Source organism: Triticum dicoccoides, chromosome 3B, assembly GCF_002162155.2.
Source record: "Triticum dicoccoides isolate Atlit2015 ecotype Zavitan chromosome 3B, WEW_v2.0, whole genome shotgun sequence".
NCBI lineage: Eukaryota > Viridiplantae > Streptophyta > Magnoliopsida > Poales > Poaceae > Triticum > Triticum dicoccoides.
The window spans coordinates 87,762,743-87,772,877 of NC_041385.1; the positions used below are offsets into that span (position 1 = coordinate 87,762,743).

At 47.9% G+C, this 10,135-nt stretch overlaps 1 protein-coding gene and 1 long non-coding RNA gene across 2 annotated transcripts; one reads left to right on the plus strand and one right to left on the minus strand.

The window, feature by feature from the left end:
- Window positions 1-776: 776 nt before the first annotated feature.
- On the plus strand, window positions 777-6,256 carry LOC119274927 (putative F-box protein At4g22660). The gene is made up of 2 exons (XM_037555688.1): window positions 777-1,889; window positions 4,950-6,256. The coding sequence occupies exons 1-2, from the start codon at window positions 1,450-1,452 to the stop codon at window positions 5,914-5,916; spliced, it is 1,407 nt and encodes a 468-aa protein (XP_037411585.1). The 5' UTR covers window positions 777-1,449; the 3' UTR covers window positions 5,917-6,256.
- Window positions 6,257-6,539: 283 nt separating this feature from the next.
- LOC119282792 lies at window positions 6,540-8,271 on the minus strand. Its single transcript, XR_005138880.1, has 3 exons — window positions 8,253-8,271; window positions 6,805-6,854; window positions 6,540-6,618 (listed from the first exon to the last, which is right to left on the minus strand). It is a non-coding gene; the product is annotated as an uncharacterized LOC119282792 (long non-coding RNA).
- Window positions 8,272-10,135: the final 1,864 nt, after the last annotated feature.

Here is a 10,135-nt window from a genome sequence, read left to right on the forward strand (position 1 = left end):
AGTGACATGCATGATGATGATGGAATTCATAGGAGAAAGACCAAGCTAAAATTGTAATTTAATGGGAGAGGGAGATCCAGATGTATGGCGTGATTTCCATTCGTGATGCACTCTAATTGTATGCATCTCTTCTGGCCAGCACCCAAATATTAACATTTAAAAAAACACGTGTTAAAAAATGTAAGTGTTATAATTTTTTTCCAATTCAATAAAATTGATTACTTTTGTCAAAATTTTATTTTAAAAATAAATAAATAATAATCTTGTTTTAATGAGAAGGAAAAAATAAAGAAATATTTCTTTGAGCAATGCTAGCATGCCATCAACCATACATAAGTTATTCAATTCAACTGCGCTCTTGGAAAGAAGAAGAAAGAAACTTTCGAGCTTAAACTCACCAGCTTCACGTTGGATAGAATCTCATATCATTTTATATCGTCATTTTTGTTTATCCAAATTTAGATTTGTGTCATATGTTGGATGCCACAATAAATTAAATTTTTAGTACATCAAGTTACTTTTCTTAAACTAACCTGTGTAGAGTAATATGCATCTCTATAACTATCTGGCATGACTTCCTTATATGACAATGCATAGCAATAGTAGTAGTATTGAAATCTCTAAAAAGACTTATATTTAGGAATGGAGGGAGTACATGTAAATATCTAGCATGGCCAAGATAAGCTGTACAACTAAAATCGATGGGGGCAATTATGTCATTGGTAGCTATGTTTCATGACTGCCAGCGAGAATTTGTCTCTCCCGTTGCAAGGGCACACTTCCTAGTCTATTAAAACATATATTGGGTGTAATAATTTGATGATATAAGATACGTAGTGTATTGGAGATGCTCTTAGCCGATTCTCAATTACGTTTGCGCAGAAATTACACATGGGATGACCCAATTGCCCCTGCAGCATATTACCTGGCTAAACCGAACCCATCGACGGAGATCCCCTGTTCGTACAGTTCATCGAGAGTGAGGGAGAAGAGCCACCCCGGCGACACCAAAAGGACCACGCGCTGCGCCGCTCCCCCGCTGTCAGCCAATCCAGCGGCGTTGCGGTGACTCCGGTGTCCACGGGCGGACGGGGCGCATGCGCGTCCACTCCAGCGATCTCGGTCCCCAAGGTGCCGGCTACCATTCTCTTCCTCGACCCGAGTCAGACCCAGCATCTCGGCGCAGAACCGTCCCCTCTTCGGCAGCCGGTTAGTGCTCTCGCTAGGAATCAGAGTTCGTGGAAGCAAACCAGAGCGAGGGGACTCGGAATTCTTCCACCAATCAACAGAGAGATTCCTATGCCAGTCTGGATTCGGATTTGCTTCACCTACTCGGCCGGAGATCTGTAAGTATTGGCTGTTCTCTCATCAAGACAGCGACTTTCCAACAAAGGCTCTGCTTTAACTGGCTTGTCTTCCAACAGAGAGGCTCTGCGGCAGGGTTAAGCCATGGAGACATGTAGCTTTGCCAGGATAATCAGATTGCAAGACCTAGCTATGTACCGGCACAAGTTGTGCTCTCTAGTCTTCAGACTTTTGCCTCAACTGCAAGGTTTCCCTCCACTCAAGAAATTCTGCAGGGATGAACTTGTCCATCTAGCACTGACTGAGACCAAAATGGTGGGCACATTGCCGGAGCTGCCGCGGGACATCTTGATGGTTATCTTTGCCGCTCTTGAGATCCCCGACCTCATGCGCGCTGGCTCTGTCTGTTCATCCTGGCACTCCACATATGCTGAGCTACGCACCCTTGGGAAGTACAAGCAGGGCCAGACGCCTTGCCTGGTCTACACCTCTGAATCTGATCCTGATGATGTTTTGTCCCTCTACAGCCTCGCCGAGAAGAGGTCCTACAAGTTAACTCTGCCACAGCCACCTATGCGCAGCAGGTATTTGATTGGGTCCTCACATGGCTGGCTAATTACCGTTGATGAGAGATCTGAGATGCACCTTCTGAATCCAATCACCTGTGAACAGATTGCTCTCCCTTCAGTGACCACCATTGAGCATGTGAAGCCCATATTTGATGAGTACGGTGATGTGATCTCATCCATAATCCCCACCCCGTCCCCCGTGCCGCTCCCGCGAGCGGCCCGGGAGGAACCCTAATCTATGTCGTTGCCAGCCCACACCCCCTCCCCTTCCCTCCCTCGCTGCCGCCAGCGGCCGCCGCGGGGCAAAGCCCGTGCGCACGTCGGCGGTGGCGGGGTCCCCCCCTTCCCTCGAGGTACGCAGGCGGCGCGAGACGCTCTTCCTCTTGGTGTCAGGCGGCCCGGCGGCGTCCGGCGGTGCTGGATAGAGCGGGACGTTGCCTTGGGGTGGCGCGACCTGGCGTGGCCCGGCTGGATTCGGTGACCACGGCTGGCGGCGCTTGGAGGCGTTGCTGCTCGGGGGATGCGTGGCTTGGCGCGGGCCGGCGGGCTGCGGTCGTATCCTCCGGGTGCTGGCGGAGCAGGGGCTGGTGGCGCCACGGCACCTCGCTCCCGGCGGGGGCTGGCTTGCGGCGGGTTGGTGGTGCTGGCTCGCGGCGCCCGGAGCGCGGACCCGGGGTTTCGGCCCGGATCTGGTGCATCTTCGGCGTTGGCCGACATCCTTGGAGTGCTCACGACAGGGAGTGCGGCGGTCGTATCTGGATACTTGCGTGGAGCACAGCTGATTGGAGGGTGTAGGTGGTGCACCGGCACTGGTGGTGGCGGCGGTGCTGCGAGGCCTTACCAGGAAGGGTCTTGGAGGGCAGCGGGCATTCTGCCGTGTGAGGTGTGTGGCGATGCCTTGGCGGTGTGGTTGCCGGAGTGTGGTCGGAGGTGCGGGGCGGATCCATTCCGGTGGCAGTCCCCTCGCGCGGGTGAAGGCCACCGTGGAGGATCTGGCTTTGCACCGCTTGGTGGTTGCTGCAGCTCCTAGTCGATGTTGAAGGTGATGGCTTTAGGCGTGCTCCCTCGGCTGCAAGGGGGGCTTCGATGGCAAGTTGTTGTGGGGACGGCGGTGCGAGGCATCTGAGCGGGACTGGCCGTGATCTTGGAGATGTGGAGGTGTGCAGCGCTACGGATGAAAATCATGTCCGGTTGTGGCGGGACCGACGTTGATGGCACCTGCGGGTGTCATTCACCTTCCTGGAGGCTTCGTCGAGTGCAATGCCATCTTCCTCGTGGCCTTGTATCAGCAGCTGTCTCCGGGGAGAAAGCCTTGGTTCCTAAGATCGACATGATGGCAACGTCTTTGAGGTTGTTACTCTGTTGGGAGCATTGTGCTGGGAGACTCGAGGTCCCTTGATACGCTCCTCCGGTGTTCACCGCTGTCCGGATCTTTCTCCTCCGGCGCCATGTACGGTCGTCGCTGGCTAATCCAAGGAAGATGGAGTTGCTGTTCTCCGGAGGTCTTCAGTGTCGGCCGAGACGCGGGGAGGGGCTCGGTGTTGGGTAGGCTTTTTGTGTCGTAGCTGTGTTGTTGTGTTGGGTTGTCCTTGTTCGTGTCGGGTGTGGGGTTAGTCGCCTTCGTTGTTCGCAGTGAGTGGTAGACATTATTGTATGTCTTATTTCTCTCCTTCAAACTAAGATATGCAATTTGTGTACCCTAAAAAAATGAGTACGGTGAAATATTTTAACATTTTTAAAGTACTTTTTAACATTTTTTAAATGCTTTATTAACATTTTTTGAAATACATGAACAAATGTTTTCATACACATTGTATATTTTTGTATACATGATAAATATTTATTTATACTCCAACATTTTTCAAATGCTTGGTTAACATTCCTAAAATGTAAAGTTTTTAAATACATTTATTTAGAATATTTGGAAGTATAAACAAAACTAAAAAAGTGAAAAAAGAGGCTGTAGCCTCCCGTGCTGCCTCGGCCGGCCCATCTCGTGCCCGAAGAGGAGGAGGAGGGGTTGGTTTTCTCAAAAAAAGGAAAAAAAGGAAAAAAAAAAAAAGAGGGGGTCGGAGCAACCGGACCACGGGCGGCGCCGCAACTACACAGGACACTGCGGCACTGCCGGCCATCCAATCGAGAGGCGAGGGTGACTCCGGCGAACACACGCGCGCGGCCACTCCAGCGAGCACGGACCTTCCCAAGGTGCCGGCTACCATTCTCTTCTTCGTCCCAGCATCTCGGCGCAGAACCGTTCCCTCGCCGGCCGCCGGTTAGTGCTTTGGCCTGGGCCCTCGCTGGGAATCGGAGTTTGTGGAAGCAAATCAGAGCGGGGGGACTCGGAATTCCTTCACAAATCCACAGAGGGTCCAAATAATTTCAGTGTTCCTGTTCCAGCCTGGATTCGGATTTGCTTCACCTCCTCGGAGTGGGGGTGAGACCTCGGCCGGCGATCTATAAGTATAGGCAGGACTTTCCTGTTCTCTCATCAAGACTGCGACTTTCCAACAGAGGCTCTGCTTTAACTGGCTTGTCTTCTCTTCCAAGAGGCTCTGCTCTGCTTTAACTGGCTTGTCTTCCAACAGAGAGGATCTGCTCTGCTGTGCTTTAATCCATGGAGACCTGTAGCTTTGCCAGGATAATCAGATTGCAAGACCTAGCTATGTACCGGCACAAGTTGTGCTCTCTAGTCTTCAGACTTTTGCCTCAACTGCAAGGTTTCCCTCCACTCAAGAAACTCTGCAGAGATGAACAAGATGGTTATCTAGACTACAAGGTCAATCTAACACTGACCGAGGCCAAGATGGTGGGCACATTGCCGGAGCTGCCGCAGGATATCTTGATGGTTATCTTTGCCGCTCTCGAGATCCCCGACCTCGTGCGCGCTGGCTCGGTCTGTTCATCCTGGCACTCCGCATACTCCGAGCTACGCGCCCTTGGGAAGTACAAGCAGGGCCAGACGCCTTGCATGGTCTACATCTCTGAATCCGATCCTGATGATGTTTTGTCCCTCTACAGCCTCGCTGAGAAGAGGTCTTACAAGTTAACTCTGCCGCAGCCAGCTATCCGCAGCAGATATTTGATTGGGTCCTCATACGGCTGGCTTGTTACCGTCGACGAGAGGTCTGAGATGCACCTTCTGAATCCAATCACCTGTGAACAGATTGCTCTCCCTTCAGTGACCACCATTGAGCATGTGAAGCCCATATTTGATGACTACGGTGATGTCTGCAAGTATGAGATGTCATGGCACACTGGGACGCACAGAGGTCATAATCCGCCATCCAACTTCGCTCTTGCCGAGCTGAGGGGTAGACTCTATTGGAAGGCGTTTGTATTTCCTGATACATCCACAGGAAGCTACATTGTGGTGCTCATCCACAACCCACAAGCTCAGCTCTCATTTGCAAAGGCAGGGGATGATAAGTGGACCTGGCTACCGCCTGATTATCTCTATGATGACTGCACTTATAAGGATGGCATATTGTATACAGTGAATGTAAAAGGAGAATTCCACGCATTCGATCTTAGTGGCCCTGTGGTCACTATGAAGACGGTTATAAGGGTACCCGAGCATTATGATTGCGATACTAGGTACATTGTTCAAGCTCCATGGGGCAGTCTGCTACTTGTGTATAGAATAGTTCGTGACCATGATTTAGAACCTGAGCCTGGTGCATCTGAATACTGGAGCACTAAGGAGATTAAAATATTTGGGATTGATGCTCTTTGGAATGAAATTAAGGTGATCCATTGCCTGCGTGACCATGTGTTATTTCTTGGTCATAATCTATCGCTCTGCCTTAGTGCTGATGAATATCCCGCTCTCAAGGCAAATCGTTCCTATTTTACCGACGATAATTTTCTATGGACACTGGGACATAAGAACAGTCATCGTGATATGGGAATTCTTAAATTGGATGATAACAGCATGGAGGAGCTTGTGTGTCCTCAGCTTTGGTCCAACTGTCCAGCTCCAATGTGGATTACTCCTGATCTTAGAAAGATCAGCATGATGGGCTCAATGAGCCAACAACTGTGAAGTGAACTGCTACAGTCACAATTAACATAACGTGCAGTGCAGCAAGGCGGCATACTCGAGCCTCGAGAGAGAGGTCCTGCCTGTGCTGCAAAAATGGCCGGTCGAGGGAGTGCTCAACATCAACATCCTTTTCTGCTCAGTCTTTTGATGACGCTGCTGATGTGGTAATCAGAGATAATATATGCAGGTGTTTTAAGAAAACCATGGAGAAGACGGAATCATCTTGTAGTTACAACAATCTGATAGTTTTTATGTTTCAAATAGTTTGTAATAGTTTGCTCAAATATTGTACATATTTTCTTCATAATTTATTGCGAGAGATAAAATAAATATATGCTAGTTCGGTGAAAATAAAATATAAGAGCTCTCTATTGTATCATTCCACACAAGGAAATATTCTTCCCGCATAATATTTCCACTGTTGTTCATGAATGAACCACAAGGATCTGGTTGTGGTTTTAGAACCATAAGCATATAAACCCACACGATTTACAAGTTTATACAACAATTTATATCATTTATGCTACCAACATCTTGTTTCCTAGTACAACCAGGCCTCTATGGTAGCCACCAATCAGCAGGCAAGTCGTGGCAAATATGGGTGTGCCAGCGTAAGTCGCGGCCGGGAGGAACCTTAGCAGCACAGCCAAACCTGCTGCAGCGGACAGCTACTGAACGATGCTTGTTGCAATGCGCGATCATCTACAAAAGCGAACGAAAGTTAGCTCAGAATCAAATGGAGAGATGTTTTTGGGGGTAAAATGATGCTCATTTCAATTTCTCGCATCGGAGGTGCGCACAATCCCATTTGGGTGAAGCTCCACCTCAAAAATGCAAAGGTGGCACACTGTTGTTGTCGCCGGAGAGGATCTAGCTATTCTGCAGTACCTCTTATATCCCTCCACAATCTCAGCGGGGACGGTCTCTCCATCGATAATCTGAACGTAGGCGAGATACAAGATTAAAAAACAGAAGTGCATTAGCAAATAAAGCAAATTAGGAGTAGTAAATGATACAACTTGTGTCCAAATGAACCAATTCTGGCTACCATTTGTGCAGATATGGGATGGAATGATAAAGCAATGCATATCTTTTTATTTCAGGTATGATGCATTATAAGATGTGATGTATTGAATGAGTCACCAAAGAAAGTGATGCTTGACAATTACGAGCTACAAAATGAATATTCAGCCGTACATGGAATGGAGAGGATTAAGATGGAAAACACAAACACTAGTGTATCCAAGCATAGCAAACAATGGTATCATTCTGTCAATTCTTCCTGACCGGTAAAAAAATGAAGCAATGGAAAAAATGAATGGAAAGTTGATTGTCAAAACTCAAACTGAGTAAAATTACAAACAAGATATGTGATGGAGTACATGCAAATTAAGCCACAATCCTATGGTAACTTTGTTTGCAAAATTAACAGAAGAACACTGATGATAACTTTGTTTTCCTGTCACTGAATTTTAATTGAATGCAAAGTTTTTGCTGCCCTTCATTAGAAGAGAGCTGCTGCAATTCCAGCAAAGTTTCTTTGCATAATGCTATGACTTTTAACTAATTAACACAAATTCAGTTCTCATGCAACTATCCACGACTTCCAACGGAGTCCATTTTATGGTTTGTGACTCAGTTTTGTGTTCGGAAACTATAACTGAATTTTGTGTTCAGTTTGTCATTTCTTTTCAATTTTGTGTTCTGAAACTATATCATTCATGTATAATTGTTCTGGGCACCTAGTAAGGTAAACAGCAAACAATTCCTGGTCATCACAACCGAGGCAGTTCTTTCTGCACTTCATCAGAAAGATAAACAGCAAATAATTCAATCTGAATTTTGTTAACTGATTAACATGACTATCACTGATTAACTGATTACGAGGGAAAGAAATCAGTTCAGTTTTCTCATTTCTTTCTGATTGTATATATTTTTCAATTTTCTGATTACAAAAGGCAGGGGTCTGAACATAAGTTAATCAAGTGGATACATGCAAATTAAGGAACAGTCCTCTTGTAACTTTGTTTGCAAAATTCACAGAAGAACACCTTGTTGGTAACTTTGTTTTCCTATCACTGGATTTTAACTGAATGCAAAGTTTTTGCTGCCCTTCATCAGAAGAGAGCTTCTGCAATTCCAGCAAAGATTCTTTGCATAATGCTATAAATTTTGACCGATTAACATAAATTCAGTTGTCATGCAACTATCGACAAATTCCAGCAAAGTCCATTTTATGGTTTGTGACTCAGTTTTGTGTTCTGCAACTATCACTGAAGTTTTCTGAAGGAAAGGCAAGAGTCTGAATTCGAGGAAGGAGAGGAATTGGATCATACCAGTGGCACTGGTGCGGGCTGCGAAGGCTGCGGCTCATCAAGAACAGGAGGAGGGGGGATCACCCGGCGGCGGCGGCGCTTCTCCCAGTACAACCATGCCTTACTACGCCGCGGCACGGGGAGCAAGGTATTCTTGTTCTTGTCCTTCTTCTTGTTCTTGTTCTTGTTGATCACCGGCGCTGCTGCTGGCGGCGGCCCGCTCCACCACCCGTGCACGGACGCCCACGCGCCCTGAAGGCCTCGAAGATCCTCGCCACAACCGGCCCCGGAAACCGGAGTCGGAGGGCCTCCAGCAAGCTCCTGAACCAGACCGCGTCGGCCTGAGGCGGAAGGTGAGCGGGGGCGGGGACGATCGTAAGCGGGCGAGGAGACACCTCGGCCTGAGGCGGCTGGGGTCGCGCGCCTGGGAGCTGCAACGCGGTCGCCTGAGATGTCGTGTCGACCTCGGGCTGGGTCGGCGATGGTGGGGCGCCCGGGAGCTGCAGCGCGGCCACCTCGGCCCGAGGCGGCGCGCCAGGGAGCTCCAGAGCGGACACCTCGCTCTGAGGAGATGCCTTCACATCGTACTTGGACGCCTTAGCCTTGCCGAGCTTCTTCCCGGCGCCCTGCTCCATTGCAGGGCTGTCCCCAAGAAGCCTTCTTGGTTTCTTGGCCGTCTTTTGTCTTCGCCCGCACGACGAGGTGGAGTGGAAGGAGAAAGCACGGAGGGAGGGGAGGTGAGGCGCTGGTGGTGGACGGCGTCGAGACGCTCTCTTGGGTGGTTGGCTGGTGCGAGCTTGGGGAGGAGGAAGCCGACGAGAAGGAGCTCGCGGGATTCAGAGCACTCTGTTTTGGGGGAAGGAGACGGAGGGGAGGGGCGGGCTCTGTTTAAGCGAGACGGGGGGAAGTCTCGCGGGAGCCCCAGATGGGCCGGCCAGGCCGCGCGGGAGGCCACGGCCTGATTTTCTTTTTTTTTTCTGTTCTCATTTTTGCTTTATTTTTGTAATTTTCTTTATAATTTAAAGTACTTGAAAATGTTGAATAAGTATTAAAATTGTTGAAAAATTATTTTAAAAATGTTGAATGAGTCTTAAAAATGTTGAACAACTATTTTAAAAATGTTGAAAAAGTATTTGAAAATGTTAAATAAGTATTAAAAATGTTCAAAATGTATTTGAAAATGTTAAATAAGTATTAAAAATGTTGAAAAAGTATTTGAAAATGTTAAATAAGTATTGAAAATGTTGAACAAGTATTTGAATTTTTATTGAGGGAAGGCCTGTTGCAAATTCTCATTTTGTGTAAATTATTTTTTTTAATTTGTTTTATTTCTTTACCAACGTCTGAAATTTGTCTGGGTGGATCTACATGGTTGTGTGAAAACAATTCTTTAAAATATGTTACACTATAGATTTATTCCTAATAAAAATGGTTGTGCTTGTCAACAAAAATAGTTGCATAACTTTTAAAAAAAATTGGTACATAAAAATGCTTTGTAAAAATTTTATGACTCCAAAAATGTAATTTATTTTGTGACTTTAAAACTTCTGTGACTTCATCTACTACCACTATAAAAGAAAGAAAGAGGCAGATCTAAACAATCCCACCCATCCATTATTAAAATCTAATGGCCCTTAATCATTATGTGTTTAATGCTACCAACCACGCAACAAGCCAAAATCGATCGCTAATCGCCCCGCATTAAGAAAACCGGTCGGCCGCACGACCTTCACCTTCTCCTCCCGCACGACCTCCTCCTCCTCCCGCGCCGTTCGCCTCTCGCAGCCTCGCGCCGAGCCATGGGAAGCCGCGCCCTTCACCGCCGCCTCGCGCCGCCGGAGCCACGGGAAGCCGCCGCAGGTCGCTGGGAGCCCGCCCCCGCCGCGTCGTTCGCCGCCTCCCCA